At 50.2% G+C, this 23567-nt stretch overlaps 1 protein-coding gene across 1 annotated transcript; it reads right to left on the reverse strand.

The window, feature by feature from the left end:
- Window positions 1-580: 580 nt before the first annotated feature.
- Jph2 (junctophilin 2) lies at window positions 581-22589 on the reverse strand. Its single transcript, XM_059259724.1, has 2 exons — window positions 22174-22589; window positions 581-1356 (listed from the first exon to the last, which is right to left on the reverse strand). The coding sequence occupies exons 1-2, from the start codon at window positions 22550-22552 to the stop codon at window positions 581-583; spliced, it is 1155 nt and encodes a 384-aa protein (XP_059115707.1). The 5' UTR covers window positions 22553-22589.
- Window positions 22590-23567: the final 978 nt, after the last annotated feature.

A 23567-nucleotide genomic window follows, 5' to 3' on the forward strand; every position in this document is an offset into this window, starting at 1 on the left:
TGGTGAATGGGGGGTGGATAAGTGGTCAAATAGATGTGTGAGTAGTTGAGTCAGTGGTTGAGGAGATGATTAGGCAGCCAGGAAAGTGAAAAGGGATGGGAAGTTGGCTGTGTAGATGAAGGTGGATGTGGTTGTGAGGATGGATGGTTGGTCGGGTAGATACTAAAGAGACTGAGTGACCAGAAGTTGATGGATGGATAAAAGGGTTAGGTGGATAGAGGCCCTGAGTGTTAGAGAAGTTGTGAAGGGATTAGAGGGATGTCTGGGTGGGCTACTGCTAGGTTTGGTGAATGGGTGGATAGATGGGTGAATAAATGGATGCGTGGATGAGTGCATGGTGGTGTAGGTGGGCATGCATTAAGTGGAATGGATAAGTGGATGACTGCTGAGCAGACCCACGGCTATTAGATGGGTTATGTGAGAATAAGATATGCAACTGGGACTGGGTGGGTGGTAGCCGCTAAGTGGATGGCTGGGGCACGATCTGAAGATAACTAGATGCATGGGTGACTGGCACAGTAAAGAAATGCATGACCAGGTTTGGCCTGGGCCCCCTAGGCTGCAGGTTCCCACCAGGCCCTTACCTGGAGGCAGCGATCTCTGCCTTCTGGCGAGCGATGGCTGCGGCACGCTGAGCGCCCTCGACGCCATGCTCCACTTTCTGGCGGACTTTGCTGCTCTTGAGCGGCAGCACGCGGCGCTTGGTGCCCTTGACCAGCACGTTGTGGCGGTACTTGCCCTCCTCACGGTGGCCATCGGGCAGCGTGGTGCGGCCGTAGCCGTGGCGCAGGTTGTCCAGCCACTCTCCCTCGTAGCGCAAGCCGCTGGAGCGCTCGCTCACGCCGAAGCCTGAGCGCCTGTCGTTCTTCCACTCGCCCATGTAGGTCTCGGTGGTGGTGGCATCGATGTCGGCGTCGAAGGGCGCGGCCGCGTCGTCGGGGCCCTCGGCGCCCTCGGCCAAGCTGCCGGTGGATGCGGCGTCGCTGGCGCCCGAGCTCAGCTCGCTCTTGAGGAAGCTCAAGCGGCTGCGCTGGCTACCCAGCGACGTGCGCGACTCGGAGCGTCGCAGCCGACCCAGCAGCGCGCCACGTGTGAACAGCCCCGGGGGACGCGCAGCCTCGGCGGTGGCTAGCAGGCTGAGCGCGAAGCCACCGCGCGGCACCGGGGGCGAGGGCAGCGCGGGCCCGTCCGCCGCCGGCGAGTCCGGAGCCACCGTGCCATTGCTGTGCTCGCTGCGCAGCGAGGACAGCGACGTGCGCAGCGGGGAGCGCACCACCACCGCCATCCCGTAGGGCACGCTTTGGCGCACGCCGTAGCCATGCCGCATGCCGTTGGTGAACTGGCCTTGGTAGGTCCCTGCGGGGTGAAGAGAGCTGTGTCAGTTAGGCGGCAGGGGCTGGGTGACTAACCCCTCCCCCACACGGACAAGACAGGATGGGGCCCAGAGAGAGAAGAGACCATTGGAGGGACAAGGTAGTGCATGCTGCTGTGCCTGCCTGGAGGGTGGTCGCAGTAAGATACAGGTAGGGACCCTAGCATGCTGTGACCTGGATCGTGGGCAAGGCAGGGTGGGGCCCAGAGGACAGTTTGACCATGGGAGGAAGAAGCATGCTGTTGTGTGTACCTGGAGAGTGGCCTCAGTAGGCTACAGGCAGGGCCAGATGTGGGCAAGGCAAGAGGGCACCATGACAGAGGTGGGCCATCAGAGGGACAGAGCGCATGCTGCTGTGTGAACCTGAGTATACACGTATGCCAGAGCACATACTTGGGCAAGCCAGAGGGGGAGGTGTGGCTATCAACACTGGTGGGCCATGTGAGTCAGAGAATAAGTGTGAAGCTGTGTGATAGATTAGTCGAGGTTCCGATACTGGGTGACATTGAAGGAGAGTGCCAGTTCAGGAGCGAACACACCAGAAGGAATTTGTGGAATGGTATAAACACTTCCACTGTGGGAACATGCTAAGGTCACAGGTGTACAACAGAGTGTGAGGTGTGTGAATCGGTGTGTTACAGTGTAGTTATCCGAGCAGGATAGGCTGTGAACTCTACGTGAATGAGTGCCCGGATTTTGGATTACACGGGCAGATGGTAGCTCTGTGTAGTGCTGTGGTTGATGTGGAGGGCTGGTGCAAGGCAGTGTGCACACAGCCTGTCTGAGGACTTGTAAGAACAGCACAATCAGGATAACTTAAGTCTGTGGGTACAGTCCTGGGTCGGAGCTGCAAGGGAAGGTGGGATTGCATGGTCATGCAAGGCCGTCGGGGGTGGAAGAGGGAAAGAGGTGTGAACAGGCAAGACGCCATTGGTACACAGAAAGAATGCACAGCTATCCTATTGTCCAAGGTGATGTGACTAGTGAGGGCCATGAACAGATAAGACAACAAGTTTGCAAAGCAGAGTGAATGTTGAGGGGTGTGTGTATGTGTGTGTGTGTGTGTGTGTGTAAGAGCCTTGTGTGTAGGCATGTGTCTTTTGACTACATGAGATCACAGGTGTGACGGACAGTGTACACACAGGAAGCCAAGTGCCCATAGTCCCATGGAAGGGACATTAGGAATGTGCATGGAGTTTTGAGTGTGCAAGGCCACCTGAGCATTGCAGTACAAGGCTGGGGCGCTTGAAACAGTGAGTGTGTGGGCTTGTAGGCATCAGTCAAGTTGACACTGTGGAAGACCTAGTACGCAGATTGGTGATACGTTCAGGAGCTGCCAGCAGCCAAGGGCCCATGTGGACACAAGCAGTCTAGCTCAGGAGAATGAGTGTATGTCAGCAGGGCACTCAAGTCCTGCACAGTGGAGAGGCATACAGACTCCAAGGACTGCCTCCACCCTTGCTGTGTGACCTTAGGCAACTAACCTGACCTCTCTGTGTCTCAGCTTCCCTATCTGTCAGAAAGAGCGACCATCTCTTAATTCATGGGGTTCAGGCTTAAATGATTCTCTAACTCTGGAAAAGTGAAAGAAAAGATAAGTGCTTGACGCGGTGGCTTGAGAAAGCTGTGAGGTTGCGAAAGGTCACCTGAGCTCTGTGAGGAAGCTGACGCCACGCCCATCCTACCCCCAGGACTCCACCCACACTGGTTTCATGCTGATGACTGTCATCTAGTGCTTTATCACCACTGTGTACGTCCTGCTGACCTCCACAAATATTCCTGGCCCCAGTTCCAGATGTAAGCCTGGAGACAGATGTCCCCTAGACGTCAGTCACACACACACACACACACACACACACACACACACACACACCACCTTCTTAGTCTTCCCCACAGTAGCACTGAAAGCCAGTCCTCTGCCTCTACCTCCCGAGCTGCCATGCACGCCCGTACTGTGACATCAATGTCCACCGCCCTGGAGTGGCTAGTCAGAGCCTTTGCTGCATCTTAAGAGTCCCTCACTTATCTGTGTGGTAAAGACTTGGTCTCCAGCGTGGCTCTATTCAGAGGAGGAGCCTTTAAGAGGCGGAGCCTAGTCAGAGGCCATGGGGGCGTGTCCTTTCTTCCCCTCACTTCTTGAAGTGGGCAGCATTATGCTCCCACCATGACGAGCACATCGCGGTGGAGACCTCAAAGCAAAGGCGCCACCAGACCATGGACAGGAGCATCCCCAAACCAGAACCTTGAAAACCTGCTGCAGGCTTTAAGATGTGAAAGAAAGGAAGGCCACTCCCCTGTGACCGAAGATCCTCCTGCTAGGCCCCGCCTCTTAAAGGCTTCGTTACCAAAGTTAATGGCTTTCATTTAATAAATAAATAAAACAAGAAAAATTCAGAAAACAGACAGACAGACACATCTGGTAGTGTTTTTGCAAATCCCCACCAGGAAGCATGCAAGTGCATCCAGAATCCGGCCCCTTCTCGGCATCCATCCTCACTTGGACTGGGTGGTGGTCAGAGCCACTGCTCTCCATCCTCTGCCAGTTCTGGCCAGCCAATCAGAGGGGTTCCGTCCAAACATGCAGACAGACTGCCCAATCTGCCCCTCTCACTCCAGGGAGTGAAGCTGAAGTCCCCAGTGACCCGCCCAACCCCCTAATTTCATCCCCGCCACTTCTATGTTCTCATCTCCCTCCACTCGAGGCTTAGAGGCCTCTTGGGTGTTCCTCGTCCACACCAGCAGCGGTCCTGCCTCAGGAGCATCTGCGTGTGTCCTTCCCTCTGACCAGAATGTTCTTCCCTCAGGTGCCCACAGGGTTCACTCCCCTGGTGCCTTCAAGCCTCCGCTCCTGGCATCAGTCCCGACTTCCCACATGAGGTTTCTATCCGCCCTTGCTTCAGCCTTTCCTCCTCGTTGTGCACACAGACAACAGACCATCTTTTTCTTTCGTGCTCTGCCTTCACAGGCCGGCACGGACCCCAGTCTGCTTTGTTTATTGTGGAGTCCTCAGGGCCTAGAAGAATGAGGACTGGGGACTTAATACAAATATTTTGCACGACTGAATGGGATGTGTCCGTTCTACAACTTTTATTCTCTTTCTGCTTTAGCTGGGGGGGCGGGGGGGGGGGGAGCCTGGAGACGAGTTAAGGCTCGGCAAGGATGGAAGACACACAGAGGACATAGCTCATGTGTCACCAGGGCCGCAGCTCCACACCTAGCTACACTCCTTCTGTTTCTCCAACGAGGAAGGGGGAAAGAAGGAGTGTGAACAGGGAAAGGGGTGTGAACAGGGCAGAGAAGCTGGGAAATGGGGCAGAGAGGATATCTAATCTCCAGGCTGGAGAAGTTTGTGAAATTGAATCCAGCTACCTACCTGTAGCTAAAATTTGGCCTGAGATGGGCTGACAGGGTCCCTTTAAGCCCAAGAAAACCTGAGACTGCAACAGAGAGCCGCTCTTGGCCACCCGTTGGAAATGAAACAGTATGGCTATATTAGGAAACTTACAGACATGTAGCAAGAGTCCCCAACACCCAGGGGAGATGAATAGTGACAGAGCCCTGGAAGGGGGATAAAGCTATGGAAGGGCCATCTCTCTGAGTGTCTAAGACAGGGTGGTCCTCCCTGGGTACAGGAGGCCCACATCTGCAGACAGAAGCTGCCCTACAGTCATGTGACTGGAAGCGCCGTGGTTAGGAGTACTTCCTCGGCTGCCTAGCCGATCAGTTGTTCTAGCCAGCCCAACGAGGTCTGCAGCAGGTACACAGCCTGGCGCGGCCACCTCCGTTTGCCCTGTTCCCTAGTCACTTTCCTGCCTACCTCAGGACCTTTGCATGCACTTTTCATTTTTCTTTGGGTTTGTTGTTGTTGTCATTGTTTGCTACAGGGTCTTACTCTACAGACCAGGTTGGCCTTGAACTCACAGAGATCCACCTCTCTAGTGCTAAGATTAAAGGCATGTGCCACCATGCCCAACAATTTGGTTTTGTTTTTGTTTATTGGTTTTTTATTGGTTTTTAGAGACAGGGTTTCTCTGTGTAGTTTTCGTGCCTGTCCTGGATCTCACTCTGAAGACCAGGCTGGCCTCGAACTCACAGAGATTTGCCTGGCTCTGCCTCCTGAGTGCTGGGATTAAAGGCATGCACCACCACTGCCCGGCTAGGGTTTTTTTTTTTTTAATGTTTTATGCATATGAGTTTATTGCCTGCATGTACGTATCATGGGCACGCTGGGCTTACAGAGACCAGAAGAGGGCATCAAATCCCTGTGGCTGGAGTTCCAGAGGGTTGTGAGCCACTGTGTGGGTTCAAGGAATCAAACACAGGTCCTCTGGAAAGCGACAGCGCACTTAACTGCCGAGCCAGCTCGCCAGCCTGCTGCTGTTTTTTGAGACAGACTCTTGCACTATAGCCTAAGCTGGCTTGCAGCTCATTATACAGCCCAGACTAGCTTCAAGCTCCTGACAATCCTCCTGCCTCAGCCCCAAATTGCTGAGGTTACAAGACATGAACCACCCTGTCCCCAGATCATTCATTCTTTTTGGCCTGCTCTTCTCCTTCATCTCCCATGGCCATCTTTGACATTTCTGACTTGAGCTTACATGTGAAATCATCCAGGGAGAGTACTGGAACCCCTTCCTCGAGTGCTACCCAAGACAGTCTCATCACCTTCTTAATGCTTTCCCTAAGGACACACACACACACAAATATGGCAGACACAGCAATGGTCCAGAGGAGAGGCAAGAGTCAAAGTCTAGAGCACTCAAGAGTAGGGAAGGCAATTGACTGAAGATTAAAGAAGTCACGTGGGAGGCGGTCAGCAGAGCTGGCACACAGGGAGTGGTCTGTAGGGGCTGGTGGACAGGAAGTGTCCCTTGAAGGCTAGCTCTTTGTGCCCGCTACGCTGGGGATGGAACCCCATGTGTGTTGCTGGCCACGTGCTCTAGCACTGAGCTACCCCTACCCCTCAAAGGCCAGCTTTTTGGCAGGTCAGAGTCTTTGCTCAGAAATGCTGGCCCAGAAAGGATTAACTGTAAAGATGAAGCAGAGCCAGGAAGGACAGAGAGAACCTGGAGAGAGATGGAGGCCGGCTTCGGTTTTCTGCCTCCCCATGGTTTCATGTAAGAATGCACGCTTATGCTCCATTCCCACCGCCAGGTCTCGGCACGCGCCATTCCCTCCCTCAGCCAGACGCAGCATGGCACCCTTGTCTGGCTATGTCTACACAAACTACACTTTCCGGGGACTCTTCTCCAGTTGCTAGGCCAGCCCATGTCCTTCTACTTTCCCTTAAGTTATTTTTCACTCTGTGACACAGCCACTGTTGAACTCAGATCTATTTAGAACCCATGTTCTTACAGGCAAGGCCACATCTGCATTCCCACACCCACGCCCAGCACACAACACGACGACGATTACATATGGAAGACACACGACACATGACTACAGACCCAGCAAACACTGAAGGGCACGTGGCCTTAGATGAAATTCTGAGCGTCTCTTATCAAGAAGGTAGATGTGACAGACCTTCCCAGGGCTCCTGTGAGCCTTACAAAGGTCACTGCAGAGCTCTCCATCTCTCAACAAATGTGGGCTGCCCTCACTCCGTAGAAGATACATGATTTGAATCTGAAGTGTCCCCTGCAGGCTTGTGTTTGGGGCCTTTGGTCCCCAGACAGTGGTGCTGTTGGGGGGTGGGGAGCCTTTAGGACACGGGTGGGGCCCAGTTGGCAGACCTATGTCACTAGGGACAGGGCTTGGTGTTTATACCGGGTACCCTAGTTCCTGGCCCACTGAGAAGTTAGGCATCTCTGCCACTCTGAACTCCATCACGCCTTGTCCACATCGATGGGTGGAGCCCTCTAAGACGGTGAGCCAAAGCAGATCGTCCATCCCTAAGTTGTCTCGCGGGTATTTTCTCATAGCAATGTAGCAAGTAACTGAAAGAGAAAATGACTGACACAGAAGGATCCCTCAGAGGCAACACATCCTGCTAACGCCAGGACAGTTCCCAGCAAACCGAGAGGCCTGGTGACCCTAACTCGGGGTGACAAGGGCACCGATTTGATACGCTTGTGAGCCAACACTTCAGGAAAAACAAACAAACTTTGATTTGCACCATTCGCCGGTTCCTGAGGTGTAAATACTCCCTCCTTGGCTGCTCAAGCTATCCAGGGTTGAACAGTTACTTTGAAAATTTCTTAAAAACCTGACCACAGGCTCTCCCAAGCCAGTGAAAGCCGGCTCAGTGCCCATATTTAATATGGGACCTTGGGTACCTGGTTTCTACAAACATGCCACCCACACAGCTACAGACAACCTGGTGGACATGAGAATCTCTAAAAGTCATGGCTGGAGTGAAACTTGAAGTGCAGACCATCTTGTCTAAGGAAGCAAGTTAGCTGGCCACCTCTGTCCTGTCCCGTGTCTGCTGTGGGATATCCTGTATGCTGTGAATATATGTTGCTATGATTGATTGATAAATAAAATAATGATTGGCCAGTAGCCAGGCAGGAAGTATAGTACAGGCAGGACAAACAGAGAAGAGAGGCTGGGAGGTGGAAGCTGGAGGAGACGCCAGCCTGCCGTCCAGGGAGCAACATGTAAAGGCAACAGGTAAAGCCACTGAACATGTGGCGACATATAGATGAACAGAAATGGGCTGAGTTAAGTATAAGAACTAGTCAATGGTAGGCCTGAGCTAATGGCCGAGCAGTTTAAATAATATAAGCGTCTGTGTGTTTATTTTATAAGTGGGCTACGGGACTGCCGGGGCTTGGTGGGACCCGGAGAGAAACTCTCTAGCTACACGTGTCCATCACTGGCATTGTTCATCAGTCATGATGCTGAAACAGGACCTCACTGTGTCCCTTGCCACATCTGTACATCGCCAGTGAGTAAGTGTTGTATGGAATGAATCTGCCTTTAAGGATAAGTGTGGCCACTGGGCATGGTGATGCACACCTTTAATCCCAGCACTTGGGAGGCAGAGGCAGGAAGATCTCTGAGTTCAAGGCCAGCCTGGTCTACAGGGTGAGTTCCAGGACGCCAGGGCTATACAGAGAAACCCTGTCTCAAAAACAAAACAAAAAAAGGATAAGTGTGGTCATGTTCTCCTTGCAAAAAGGTAATCTCAAAAAGGCTCTAACAATAAGCTACTTGCATAAGGCCACACAGTCAGGCAGTAGCTTAGCTGAGACTAGAAAAACAGATTTCCAGCTTAGCTCTCTCCCATCCTGTTGGCTTTGGAAAGCTGGGTGACACAGAATGGGAAGAAACGAGGGGGACCTTCGGGATCCTGAGTCTAGATTCTGGGAAATGTTAAGTCTCAAACACCCCTACAGATCCACTTGTTTGAACACCTGGCCCCTGTAAGAATGCAATGTTAGAACCCAGCTGCAGCTCAGGCCACAGCACCTGGAGTAACCCTTTGCTCCCCTCTTGAAGCTCCTGACAGGCACCTTCCTGAGACAGTGTCTGTCGGTCCCTAGCTAACAGACTTCCTGATGTCAGTAACTCTCACCAGAGAAGTGAGTTACTCACATCAAAGAGGGTGCTGGTGGCCACAGTGCGGCTTCTCAGCCCCTTCCCTGCCTCCTGCCTGGGAATCAGAGTCTGGGTGCAGGCTTGTCATGAAACCTCCCCTATCCTCAGAAAGGGATGGGAGGCTCCCATTTCTACCATGTGCTCCTGGACTTCCTCTCTTCAGAGCTCTCTGTCTACAGTGCTCAGAGTCTCTGACATGCTGTTGTCTGTCTGTCTGTCCATAGCATTAATAACTTTTCTAATAAGCTCCTTTCTCCCCACTAATTTATCTCAGTGGCCCCCTTGACCACATCCCTCTATCCTAAACCTTTCAGTCCTCAACTGGCAGTGCCGTCTTAGGGATGGGGGCTTAGCCAGCAGAGATGGGTTGCTTGAGACAGGCCTTGTTTCTGGACCCCCTGCTTCCTTCCCATCCCCCACTCCTTGATTTGCCAAGATGTGAACAAGCCACCTGGCAAACTCCCACTTCCACTGCCAAGCCAGTCCAGCTGCTGTGCCATCTCCACCAAGACAGACTGCGTCCTCTCAAACTGTGAGGCCCCAAAAAAACCCTGTCTCAGGGCTGGAGAGATGGCTCAGCTCTGCTCTTCCAGAGGACCCTGGTTCAATTCCCAGCACCCACAGTGCAGCTCACAACTGTCTGTAACTCTAGTTCCTGAAGACTCAACACCCATGGCAAAACACCAATGTACATAAAATAGAAAGAAAGAAAGAAAGAAAGAAAGAAAGAAAGAAAGAAAGAAAGAAAGAAAGAAAGAAAGAAAGAAAGAATTCCATTCCCACAGGCACTGGCCCCATGGGATGCTACTAAAGGTAGTCTTAACTAAATCTCTATCATTCTACTAAAAAAAAAAAAACAAAACAAAAAAAAAAAAAACAAAAAAACAAAAAAAAAACAACCTCTCCTCCCTTAAGTGGCTTCTATCAGATGTTTGGCTGTTTGGCCATGGTGACAGAAAAGTTACTAATACACCACCACCACCCCCGACCTCTTTTTGCACCTTGGAGATGTCTTCTGTGTCTACACAGACACACCTTCTGTGTGTTGCAGAGGGAGCACACACACTCATTGTAAAATATCCAAACAAATGAGCACTGTGTTGTCCCCAGGGGAGACAGCGGTTAACAACACAGGTCTCTCCCGGCCATTTGCTACCCACGGTGTTTGCCCACGACAGGTGGAGCAAACGATTTGCAGTTCACCACTCGGCATTCGATAAATGCTTGCCAGATGGCTTTTGTGCCCTTGGCATGCCTTTGATTCCTTTCCAAGTGAGTGTCGGTGGTCGACGTGACCTCTGTAGGCTATGTCCTATGGCTCATGCATTTCATTCAACAGTCTCCCCTGCTGAGCATCTGGCCAGTGTGCTGTTTTCCCCTCGACAGTCCCGAGGCCTTGCTTTCTGCCTCACCTGCAAGGCTGGCACCACAGTCCCTTCCATGGTTTCCAAATGCCACCATCCATCAAAGCCCCACAGTCTCTGGTTTCCTGGGATCACCAACAGGCAGCCCCGAGGAGAAGAGCTGGCAGTTTTGTGGCAGCTCCCGGGAGCAGGGTCAGGTTGCAGCCATAGATGCCAAGTCTCCTTAGCCCTCAGAGCTCTGCCCTCCCACATGCAGGGCTGCTGCCCCGGATGACACCCTACAGCTCACACAAGAAGCTGAGGATTAACTGGGTAACACTGGCTGGGTGCTGACAGCCCAGGGCCTGTGGTCTGGGTGGAAGCCCCTTGGCCAGGCCTGGGTCAGCTCCACACACCGAGGGCTGTAGACTAGAGATGACTGGGTACGCACAAAAGGGGGCCCGAGGGAGAGGCTCTGCATTCAGAGACAGCCCACTACTGTCAGCCCATGAGAACGTCTCACAGGCATCTCTCACCCATGTGCCGGACACTCCGCCCCTCACCCGACTGACTCATGGCCATTTCTCCGTGGTTCACACAAAACCTAGAACCATCATCACTGCCTCTCTCACTCCTCCCAGGCACTATATCATCAAAAATCTGCCTGTCTTCCTATCACAGCGCCACATCTCGCCACCTTGGTGATGGCGGCCCAGCCTCTGTCCCTCACACCCCATTAAACACAATAATGGGTCTCAACACTGCCCTGGCCCCAGATGGCCTTGTCCTAAAGGCATCCCATGAAACCAAATCAAATCCTGTCCCTCTTCAGCTTTGGGAGGCCAGCAAGACAGCTCAGTGGATAAAGCTGCTTCCTGCCAAGACCGATGACCTGAGTCCAATCGCTGGGACCCACACGGTAGGAGGGAAGCGACTCCTACAGCTCCGTCCTCTGACCTCCACACACGCATCTTGGTGTATGCACACCCACACAAAATAAATACGTAAAGTGGAATAAGAAAAATGTTTAGACGGGTGGAGGAGGCACACACCTTTAATCCCAGCACTCGGGAGGTGGAGCCAGGCAGATCTCTGTGAGTTTGAGGCCAGCCTGGTCTACAGAGTGAGATCCAGGACAGGCACCAAAACTACACAGAGAAACCCTGTCTGGGAAAAGAAAAAAGTTTATTTATTTATTCTTGTGATGCTGAGAGTGGAATCCTAGCCACTGAACAACTCACCAACCGGTCACTTTCAATGTCTCCATTTTTCTAAGACTAAAAGCCAAATTCTTACAATGGCCTACATAACCGTGCACAAAATACCCCCTCCCCATTGCTTTCCTGACAGGAACATTATATGGACACCATGCCCTTCTACGTATGTCCCATCAAGGGGAGGCACTGTTCGTCCGCCCGGCCACTGGGGGAGGTTACACCTGGATGCTTGGTGAAGAAGGGTTGGTAAGGATTCCACCTTAACTGAAATAAACAGTAGGAACACAGTGCCTTCCAAACAGCATGTCTCACAGCTGCATACACTTCGGACCTGACTGTGTCCCACACTCCACTCACGTGTCTCCCAAAGTGGTCAGCCAGCATGGGCTCAAGCTCCCTCAGACACTAGGTGCTCATCATTGCTGACAGGGAGAGAGAGCCCGGGAGACTCTAGTGCCCTTGGATGGCTTTGTGAATTGTTCCCCACACACCTGGGGCCTCAGCCCTCAGCAAAGGCCCCTTACATAGAAAATGGAAGTCACACAGGAGGGAGGGAGGCCAGACCTCACTGCCTTCCTACTCTGCGGCCCTGGCTAGGGAGGGGTAGGAGGGAAGGAGGACAGCCCTCTGATCTATGGTAGGAAGCACCCTGCCCCCTTCACCCCACACTCAGCAGGAGCCCTCAGAAAATGAGACTGGACATTCCTTACAAGGGCGTGACCGTGATGGAGAACCGGTCTAGGGAACAGCTGCTGGGGGCACAGAATTAGCAACCCCTGGAAACCAGCAAGCTGAGTGAATCCCCAAGGCCTGCCTTGGACGGGGCACATCTGCTAAGATGGGGCCAATCGGATGCATGAGTCACGGAAGCAAGGCACAGAGAGGAAAGATTGTGTCCGATTTCTCATCTCTTTGAGGTGGCTCTCCCGCCCCGGAGGACCCAGATAATACCAAGAAGCTGCCCAGACAGCAACTTAGCCCACTGTCACGCTGATCCCTGGCTGTGAACTGTGACATGAGATTCTCGAATTCTGCTGATTCTACATTCGAAATGGAGTCACACCTGGTTAGGTCCCTGTCTACATTGGCAGGTCACAGGGCAGAACTCAGCCAATCACTGTCTTAGTTTATTAAGTATTTCAAAGTCAAAGGCGCAGTTTTTGTCTTCAAAAACATTGTCCCAAAGACAGGAACAACTATGATTCAAGCTATCTGAATTAATTCACTCTGGGGGATATGTAGGGCAATACAAGAAGGAGAAGGGATATTCTGGCATTTTCCTATGTGTTGGGCATTACACTGAGGGCTCTACATTGGTTATCTTATTCCATTGATTCAACCACTGCTGTGGGATGGTCTGTATGTCAAATGTGTTGCTGATTAGTCAATAAATAAATCACTGATTGGCCAGTGGCTAGGCAGGAAGTATAGGCAGGACAAGGAGGAGAATAAAGCTGGGAAGTAGAAGGCTGAGTCAGAGAGACACTGCCAGCCACCACGATGACAAACAGCATGTGAAGATGCCGGTAAGCCACGAGCCATGTGGCAAGGTATAGATGAATGGAAATGGATTAATTTAAGCTATAAGAACAGTTAGCAAGAAGCCTGCCATGGCCATACAGTTTGTAACCAATATAAGTCTCTGTGTTTACTTGGTCGGGTCTGAGCGGCTGTGGGACTGGCAGGTGAGAGAGATTTATCCTGACTGTGGGCCAGGCAGGAAAACTCTAGCTACAAACCACATGTTCAGAGAAATGTTAACACTCACGGTGGGATAAGAGAAATGGAAGATAAGAGAGGTTGCTTGATGTCCACACAGTCAGCAAGCAGCATCCACCTGGATACATTAAGCCCCTTGTCCCCAAGAGCCTAAGCACCATGTGCCTCCATCAGATTCTCTTAGGATTTCTACACTTCATTTTCAATAGCAATCAAGATATTTTAAAAATTAAACGTACAACTTGTAAATCTGAAAAGCAAAAATTCCACTAGAATTGAGAAATTTGTTGAATAAGGTAAGAGGAATCAAGGTCAACATGAAATAATTATATTGGAGCTGGAGAGCTAGTTCAGCAGGTCAGAACACTGGCTGTTCTTTCAGAGGACCAGAGTTCAGTTCCCAACACCCACATCTGGTGGCTCACAACCGATGTAACTCTAATTTTAAAGGGTCCAGCACATCTGGTGGCTCACAACCGCTGTAACTCTAATTTTAAAGGGTCCAGCGCATCTGGCCTCTTTGGGAACTTGTGCTCTTACACATACCCACGCACTGAAATTATGGTATAGGTGTGTACCTACACACAATTAACAAAATTAAGTCTTTCAAAAAACAAAAAGGGGACTGCAGTGCTGCACACCTTTAATCCCAGCACTCGGGAGGCAAAGGCAGGTGGATCTCTTTGAGTTCAAGGCCAGCCTGGGCTACAGAGTGAGTTCCAGGACAGGCTCCAAAACTATACAAAGAAACCTTGTCTTGAAAAAAAAAAAGTAAATAAATAAATAAATGAAAGAAGATAATTATGTTTCCATAAACTAGCACTGAATGGTTGGAAAAAAATAAAATTTAAGGTGCCATTTATAGTGACCTCCCCCAAAAAAAGAAAAGAAATACAGGGTCAGCAAGAGGGCTCAGCAACTTTGGGGACTTTCCATGAAGTCTGACAATCTATGTTCAATCCTGGAGACCTCCATGGTAGAAAGAGAGAATTGACTCTAAGTTGTACCTCCACGTGTACATGGTGGCATGTATGTGCTCCCCATCCCAGTAAATTAAAAAATGCAATGACATATTTGTAAAATGAATGCATAGGTATAACATTTTCTAAAAAATATTGGCGCTGAAAAGCTCAAAGCATTGCTGAGTGAAATTGAATAATGGGGATATATACCATGTCCATGGATTAGAAAACTCAGTGTTACCAGAATGTCTATTTTCTCCAGCTGATCTGTAGATCTAATACATTTGCAATCAAAACACAGCTGCCTTTTGTTTTAAGAAATTGACAAGCTGATTTTATAACGAATGTGGAAATAGCAGTGACCTACAACAGCAGAACATTGAATAGAAAGGGCAAAGTTGGCAGATTTACAGTAATTTTCAGGCTCACTACAGGTGTGTGCAGCAGCACGCACCTGTGATCCCAGCATTTGGGAAGCTAATAGCCTGAGCTATATATTGAGTTCCCAGACAGCTGGGGCTACATGGTGAGACCCTGTCTTAAAAAAAAAAAGAAGAAAAAAAAGACTTATTACAAAGCTATCATAACAAAAGCAGGTTAGCATTGTTAGGAATATAGACAAATAACAACTGAGAAATACTCTTTTGGGGGGCACAAATGGATAAATAAGGAAGTTAAGTTCCTTTCAAGCTTAACTCTGGGAGACCTCACCCCCCCAGGCTCAGAAAATGTGACATCCCGTCCTGCTCAGTCCTCTGTTCTGACAGATTCATTGAGTCTGCATGTTCAGAATCCATTGGGCTAAATGAGTTTAAGTCACTAACTTTGAGTAAGGAAAAAAAAAAAAAAGATAAATAAATAAGAGCAAACTGGGTCCCGAGTGCAGTAGCTTGGGTTCAGAATTCAGTTGTCAGAGAAAGACAGTCCCATCTTTTCAGAGTATAGTAATAATAAGAGTACATGACAAGCTGTCCCAAGAGCTTTACATAAGCTAGAGCATCACCAAATTCCCCAACAAGGTAAAATGAGAAAGCAGCAGACATGCTGCAGAGAGAGGGAAATGGAATCGAGTGTCGGTTCCAACTCTCCATTTTTGTCGATGTGCACAGGTAGAGAACTGCAGTGTAAAATACATAGCTGACTATGGAGTTGCAATCGTAAAAATTCAAAAGGCACAGGGTAGCAAGATGTCTAAATCCCTAAATGATGCATGTAAGGCTCTTAGCACAGAGCCTGGTACACACTGATGCCTAGTAAGGGGAGCCTGCAGTCACTCCTGTGGTCAAGGTGAACTTGACAAGGATTTGACCTTGCAGGTGCAGAGGGAACCTAATTGAAAGTTCTACTGTGAACATTTTGAAATCTGCAGGTGATTTTGGAGAGGTCTAGGAAATGCTTCAACTGGTAAAGTACTTGCTGTGTTAAATACAAAATCTTGAGTTTGGATCTCCAACATATAAAAAGCCAGGCGTGGAGGCACATGCCTGTAACCCTAGCTAGTCATGCCGCATCGTGAGCTCTGAGTTTGGATACAGACTGTCTCAAAAAGCAAGATGGATGGTGACAGAGGAAGATGCTCACCATTAACCTATGGCCCCCATAAGTGCGCATACACATGTACACCCAAACATGTACACACACACTATACATGTACACACACACACACACACACAAAAAAAAAAAACGATTTTGAAGGAGCTGAGGATGGTTAAGCCTCGCTGATGTTTTGACTGGGTTTAGAATCCCCCAGGAGAATGAGGTTTGACTCTAGATGTATGTCAGAGCATTTCCAGAGGATTAGCTGAACAGAGGAGGTCCACCCTGAATGTAGGTGAACACAGTAAACGGCTTCTCCCTTAAGCTGTTTCTATTAGAAACTGTGGTCACCAAAACACGAAAGCGGGTAACACAGAGCTCCACACTTAGATTTTCATGGGGTCCAGGAGCCAATGTCAGTGGTCCTGTCCTGTGTCATTGTCTATCATTTATTAAAATGTTTTTAATGACTCTTCATTCTTTAAAAAAATGTGTATTTCATTTATTATTTATTTTATGTGCACACCACAGTATGTGCATGGAGGTCAGAGGACAACTTGAAGGAGTCAGTTCTCTCCTCCCCCTATGTGAGTTTAGAGGATCAAATTCAGGCCAGCGGGCTTGGGAGAAGTCAGCTTTACCCACTTTATCACACTGGCCCAGAATATCTCATTCTTACTTGCTGTGATTAAGCCCCATCCCTACTTCTCGTTAACCAGAGGTCCTGTACTTTTCTGTTTCCTCATCTGCAAAATGGGGTAATGACCATACTTCCCACAAAGTAACTTGGCCATTTCAAGTGCCCAGGACAGTACCTGGCACGTGGTCAACACTGTAGAATTGCTATTATTACTGTCGTTTTGTGGAAAACGATGAACCTTGGGCCCCGCCTTTCCACTGCATACTTTGTTTGCTTGTTTGAGATAGGGCCTCATGTAGCCCAGGCTGGCCTCTAACTAATTATATAGCCAAGGATAACCTTGAGCTCCTGATCCTCCTGCCTCTTCCTCTTGAGTCTGGCATTACAGACATGTACTACCTCACCTGGCTCTAATGCACATTTTGATTACTGAATTTATTTGTGCATGACATTACTTTCAGGATCTGATGATTATCTGAGAAAACCTCTCCCAGAGAAAGTACAGGTTGTCCATTCGAGTGTGCACACACCCTCCCAGTGCAGGGGTGTTTATGGACCTCTGAGACCAAGGCAGTGGCCCTAGGTCAAGAGTTTCAGCAAGCTAGGATCACCGCCCAGTGGGTGGCTTTCTTCTGTAATCAGCACTTGGGAGGCTAAGGAATTCAGAGTGAGACTCTGTCTCCAAAGCAGAGACAGGGACAAGGAGGAGAAGGAGGAGGAAGATGAGGAGGAGGAGGAGGAGGAGGAGGAGGAGGAAAAGGAGGAGGAGGAAAAGGAGGAGGGGGAAGAGGAAAATGAGAAGGAGGAGGAGGAAGATGAGGAGAAGGAGGAGGGAGAAGAGGAAGATGAGGAGAAGGAGGAGGAGGAAGAAGATGGGGAGGAGGAGAAAGAGGAAAAGGAAAAGGGAAAGCCAGGGTCCCAAACGGTCCCTCAAAGACCAGAGTCTGTGGGTGTCCTGGTGCGAGCAGTCAGGTAGTCAGTCAGTGAGCACGTCTTCGGGCTGGGGTATGTGCACCGGCTTTAAATCAGCAGCTATTTTTAGCTTTGCTTTATATGGCCAGGGAAGGAATGAGGGCTATAGCAGGGGAGGGCGCCAAGAGGCTCCAGTCCAGGGGCCTTCCCCACCCCCACCCCTTCCCATGCCAGAGCTGAAGAACTTAACCCTCCATCAAAGCAGGGCTGCAGAGAGGTGGCAGCTGGGTGGAGGTGGGCAGGGCAGGGCCCTCAAAGAAGGTGTTGGGCAAGTTGCTTCAGAACAGTGACTCTCAACCTTTTTGGCCATGGCCTGCAGTGACACATACTTTTCCAACACAACACAAATAAACACTGATTTTTTAAGACATACAGTGATACATATATGTGTCTACACATTACACTTATGCACATACATGTGTACATATATAACATGAACTGAACTTTTTTTTCAGGAAATAATGCTTCAGCTTGTTCTCTGTGAAAGACTCTAATAGTTTCTCTTCTGTACCTCCCATTCTTTCAACCTGGAAGATGTAGGTTCTGACCCCCTAAATTCATCTGTCTACCAACAAACCAACAAACCGTCACCTCCAGCCTGGAAAGCTGATGTTTGCTTTGGTTTAGTCACAGTTAATTGCAAGGCAAGGCAGCTTCCCAGTATCCCAGACAAGACGCAAGTTCCAACTCTCTGTGGAGACTGAGGAGCAAGCTGCAGGCCTCCTGACATTTGTGGACTCTGTTCTTTCAACCAGGAGTGGTCCAGCTCACTCGTGAACCTGCGACAGGTTTGGCACATCACTTACTCCAGAAGGTCCTCCTGAATTCTAAAGTCCCAGCCTCCTGCTCTGGTCCCTCGCCTGGCCCGGCCTAGCACTGGCCACTGTGGTTAGTGGCTCCTGTTACATTCCTGGCTCGATCATTCTGTCCTTTCTACACTTCCCAGTAAAATGTAGTGCTTGCTTTGCAAAATACAATCTATGCTTATGGAGTGAATTGATAATCTTAGCAGTAATGATAGAACGACCATTGACCGAATTCTGTCATTTTCCCATGCGGCATAGAGCAGTGGGTAAAGGCACTTGTCTTGAGCCTGTCAATGCGGGTTCAGTCTCCAGGTCACACACCATGGAGAGAGAAAACCAACTCTCACAAGTTGTCCTCTGACCTCCACACATGCTGTGGTGGGCACATATGCCTTGCCACCCGCCACCCGAATAAATGTAATAATAATAGTATTTTTAAATCATATGAGAGAGGTTAGGAGTGGTTCATTCCTGGATGAGAAAACAAAGGCTCAGAAATGATCCATTGGGGCAGGGTCATAACCTGGGATTTGTCCTGCCCCCACCTGCTCCTAATCTTAGGATCTTATCTGTCCTCATTCCTCTTGGTGCCACCCAGGAGAGGGCAAGGGGCAAGTCCTTAGCAAACCCTCAGGGGACTGGTGACAGGTTGATTAAAGATATTTTCCGAAGCAGCGGCCACATCTAAATTTGGAGGGTTACGCCTTATGTGTGGCTTGGGGGAGAGAACCCAAAAGGTTTCCCAAGTCCCTGGATGTGGGGCCATCTCCCTGGGAAGGAGAAGGCTGGACAAAGCAGAGCAGCTGGCCTTTGGACCATCTGGCCTCAAGACTCCAGGACACACCTGGGCTCAAACCTAGGACCCCCACACCCAGGCCACCTAGCTTATGTCTGCCATTTCAACCTGTACCCCTGCCTCATCTTCCCTGTTCTTCAGACGTGCTGAGCCTGCCTGGTCCCACCTCAGGGCCTTTGCATCTCCACTCTCTGCTTGAAAAGCTCTCCTCTCCAGTCCTCCCCCACCTGCATCTGAGACCACTTCATGCAACCACCCTCTTCCTTCTCTAGTGGTAACCTTGAGAAATTGCGTGTGTGTGTGTGTGTGTGTGTGTGTGTGTGTGTGTGTGTGTGTACATCATATACATATGCATATACATACATATAGTGTTTTCTGATATACTTCTGTCCCCTTCACTAAACAGGGGCTTTGGAGGATCTTGTCTGCTCCCTGCTCCAGTCCCTAGCACTCGGTATGGCATGATGGCAGGTGGTCAGTGCTGTCGGCTGCAGGAATGAATAGGTTTCCTCCTTTTAGACGTGTTGGCAGATCAGCCCATCATATCCTGTGTGCACCTCACCCCAGCAATGTGTACCCCTGTGATTCACATCTAGATCCCCAAGCCCTTGGAAAGAGAGAAAAGATATAGGAAGGGATATTCGGCAGATACCTGCCATGCACCTTTTTGCCCAAGAGATATAGGAAGGGATATTTGGCACATACCTGTGATATGTGCCCAGATGACTGATACTCTATACGCATGCAAGGACTGTGCCCATTTGATAGCTGGGAAAACTGACACTTGCTCTCTACCTAGCCTCCAGCGCCTAGTACCGTGCCCAACACAAACATCTGCTGAGTTGAACTGCACTGAGTTGGAGGCTGAGTGAATGACTCAAGGTCATCAGAATTTGTCCTCAGTTCAATCCAGTTCCATCCAGTTCTACAGAGCTGTTCTGTGAAGCTGGAGGAACAGAGGTAGCTCACACCCAGGTATGGACCGATCCTGCACCTCAAGCTGGTCTCCAACTGCTCTCAACGTGTCTCAGCTTGAGTAAACTCACCCAGGGCACTCACTGCTGTTCCCTGACCCTTGCTCCACACTCAGAGTGCTCTTTTCCCGTAAAGGACTAAATCCTAACTACAATGTCCTACAAGTGGCTTCTCATGCCAAGTATAACTATTTTCTGAAGGGCCATAGCTTTGAGTCACACAGCACAGCAGGAAAGGGTCATGGAAATACCCCAGTCAGAAGAACCACAGGGCATGGTGGTGCATGTCTATAATCCCAGCACTCTGGGGGCTGAGGCAGGAGGGTTACAAGTTCAAAGTCAGACTGAACTACAAAGCAAAATTCTGTCTCAACAGAAAGGATTGCAGGAGTTGATAACTGTTTTCTGAGAGCTGACAGGTGACTGCTTTATATTTTGTGAGTCAATGGACAAAGGTGAAGATGTCATATGGGAGCTTTCATCTATTTTTCATGTGTTACCGAATACTTTTCTTCAGATTTTTTCACATTATTATTAATGTAAAACACTCTCAGAATATATACAAAGCAGGCAGTGATCTCTATAGTTTGTCCATCCTTGATTCCTTCTCTTCCTCCCTCCCTCCCTCCCTTCCTTCCTTGCCAGGATCTTACTATGTTGCCAGGCTGTTATAAAATGTCCCTCCTGCCTCAGCCTTCCAAGTAGCCAGACTACATGGTACCAGTAAAGCACACTTTCAGATCTCTAATGTGCTTCAAGTCTTCCTGGTGAGCATGTTAAAACAGCCTTTGTTGTTCACAGAAGGTCTAGTGAGCCCTGAACTTGACCTTCGCCTGAGGGTAGAAGCTGGTGCTGTCTGTTGACCACCTACATTTTACGTACCTATGTCCTGAGTGCTGCATTATCTGGAAAACATAACTAAGGTTCAGGTAAGTGGCATGTCCAAGTCACACCCGCAGGTGAAGTAGGTATCTGTACTGCCATTTCCCAGTGCTCTTTTGCCTCAGAAAACTCCTCTATATTTTCTTTAACCGTTATGCGCTCTGAGCCTCTTTAAGTCCCCTCTCTGATGGCACAGTCCCCACCTCCTACTCTCATGATCTCAAATCTCCCACCAAATTAGCTCAGGAATTGTGTCCTGAAAGGCTCCCCCTCACCACTCTTACCTGTGACCACTCTCTGACATGTTTGTGTATAATGCTTGCCTGCCTGCTTGCCTTCCTATCTTTGAAGACAGAGTCTGTGTCCTAGTCCTCTTTGTATCTAATCATTGGTGTAATAACTGACAAATAGGAGGTCCCACCAAAATCCTCATTGAGTAAGGCTGGGGATGTAGAGTGTTTGTCTAGAAATATGTGTTGGATGAAAGAATATATTGAGTAAATGGATGGATGGATGGATGGATGGATGGATGGATGGATGGATGGACAGGTGAATAGCTGCTGGATGAATGGATGGAGGAATGGAATAGTTGGTGGACGGATGGGTGAATGGATAGTGTGAGTGGCTGGATATGTGGGTGGATAGATGGGTGAATAGATGGCAGATGGTTAGATGTGTGGGTTGGTGGATGGATGAATAGATGGGTATTGTTAGGTGAATAGGTGAATAGCTGCTGGGTGGGTGGATGGATGGATGGATGGGTGGGTGAATGGAAGATGGACAGATGGGTGGATGGAGATGGGTGAATGAATGGTGGGTGATTAGATGTGTGGGTTGGTGGATGAATGAATGGAGAAATGAATGAATAAACACTGTCATGATACATCCTGTGAACATTATTTCCATAGCAAAGTTGAGGCCAGCCCCCAGTTCTGCTAAAACACAAGCTAAAATCTAGCTCTTTACATACCTAGAAAGTAAACAGAAATGATTGCATCTTATCAAGTGTCTGATGAGTGCATTTTTATGTGACAGCCTTACACTAATTTCTGCCAATCCCCTCAATAACCCTTTTATTATCCCACCTTTACTGATAAGAAAATAGATGTAGCTGGGTGTGGTGGTGCAGGGCTTTAATCCCAGCACTCAGGAGGCAGAAGCAGGAGGATCTCTGTGAGTTCCAGGCCAGCCTGGGCTACAGAGCGAGTTCCAGGACAGCTAGAGCTGTTTCACAGAGAAACTCTTGTCTGGGGGGTGGGGGCGGGGGGAAGGATACAGAGAGGTGGAGTAGCTTACCCAAAGCCACACAGCAAATATTATCCTAGACCATCTCTTTCTTTGCCAACTACCCTGTCCTTTTCCGCGGTTCCTTCTGGAGCCCCCTCAAGCTTTGCGGGCTGAACTGGACTCACCTCCATCTGCGTAGGTCTCGGTGCCGTAGCCGTCCTGTAGGCCATTGTTCCAAGTGCCCTCGTACTTGGCACCACTGCTTGTGCTCTGCCGGATTCCGTAGCGCCCCTTGAAGCCATGCGTCCACTCCCCCTTGTAGAGCCAGCGCCCCTTGGTCTCTATGCCAAGCCCATGCCGTTTGCCTTGGCTCCAGTATCCCTCAAAGGTATTGCCACTGGGCCAGGTGTAGACGCCTGCCACTTCAAAACCAAAATTCCAGGAGCCCGAGTATTCACCCTGGCCCTTGGGGCCGGTGCACAGTCCGTGCCCATGTGCCTTCCCCCCCTCCCAGCCCCCACAGTACGCTCCACCATCATCAAAGTCAAAGCGGCCCCCGCTCATCTCATCCTCACTCCTGACAATGGCCCGGTCCGCCAGCTTGAGCTTCTAGACTCACCACCGGGCTCCAGGAGGGGGAAAAAAGCAAGATGCCGGCAGAGGCTGAAAGAGACCAACGGCCAAGTCAGCCGTGGGGGCGCTGGTCAGTGCCATGGCTGGGAGGCCCCCTCAGTCATCCCAGCAAGGCTGCGACTTGCAAAGGAAGTGGACAGAAGACACTCCAAGTTCCCACAGAGCGTCCCAGGTCCAGCTTCCATGGAATCCGGTGTGCCCTCTTTAAAAAGAGCTGTGAAAGGAGTAGAGGGGTCCTGTCTTTTCAAAGACGGGCAATTTCCGCGTTAGCAGCCTAGCCAGGGCTGAATTCCCGCTGCCCACCCCGAAGCAGCCGCTGGCCCCCTTCTCATCCACCCCAGTGGGCGTGCGGCTCAGATCTCCCGACTGCCCCGCCCCTTCTCCAGCCCTGCCTTCCTCCCAGGATAGAAAGGTCAGTGTTGCCCTAACAAGGCCATTGGATCTCAGAAGCTGCTCCCAAAATAACCCCCTGGCTGGCCCAGCCTCCTTCAGAGCCGGAGGGAGGGGGGCTTCCAATCCACTGGGCCTGCAGACCCAGGCAGTGGCCCGAGGGCTGAACAGGAAATCTGAGAACCAAGTGTGGACAGTCCTGCCACTTGGTGGCTTGGTTTCTTGTGAGTCTGAGCTGTCTCCCATCTGGAAGTCCCCAGGGTCCACAGGCAGGGAGAAGAACATGAGACCAGCAGACTACCCTACCCCGGATCACTCCACATCTGCCAGCTAGCAAAGGGTGACAGACATGGGCCCTACCACTTCTAGCATGCCATGACAGGACCTGGGGCTTCAGGGCCACTGCCAACCCCACTGAAGAATCCAGTGACCTACAGAGAAAGGAATTGGGGAACGGTTGCATACTTGTCTTTGAAAGCAGAGTGGAACTCAGAGAGGAGAGGGTCTAGCCACAGTCTGAAACATGAGCAAGTCAGAGTCCTGTGCTCATGTCCCC

Source organism: Peromyscus eremicus, chromosome 4, assembly GCF_949786415.1.
Source record: "Peromyscus eremicus chromosome 4, PerEre_H2_v1, whole genome shotgun sequence".
Taxonomy (NCBI): domain Eukaryota; kingdom Metazoa; phylum Chordata; class Mammalia; order Rodentia; family Cricetidae; genus Peromyscus; species Peromyscus eremicus.

Excerpts from the sequence above, each read along its gene's own strand:
- Jph2 (XM_059259724.1), bottom strand. The coding sequence starts at position 22,552 with ATGAGCGGGGGCCGCTTTGACTTTGATGATGGTGGAGCGTACTGTGGG. Across the intron at positions 1,357-22,173 it reads CGAGACCTACGCAGATGGAG|GGACCTACCAAGGCCAGTTC; the intron begins GTGAGTCCAGTT and ends TTCACCCCGCAG.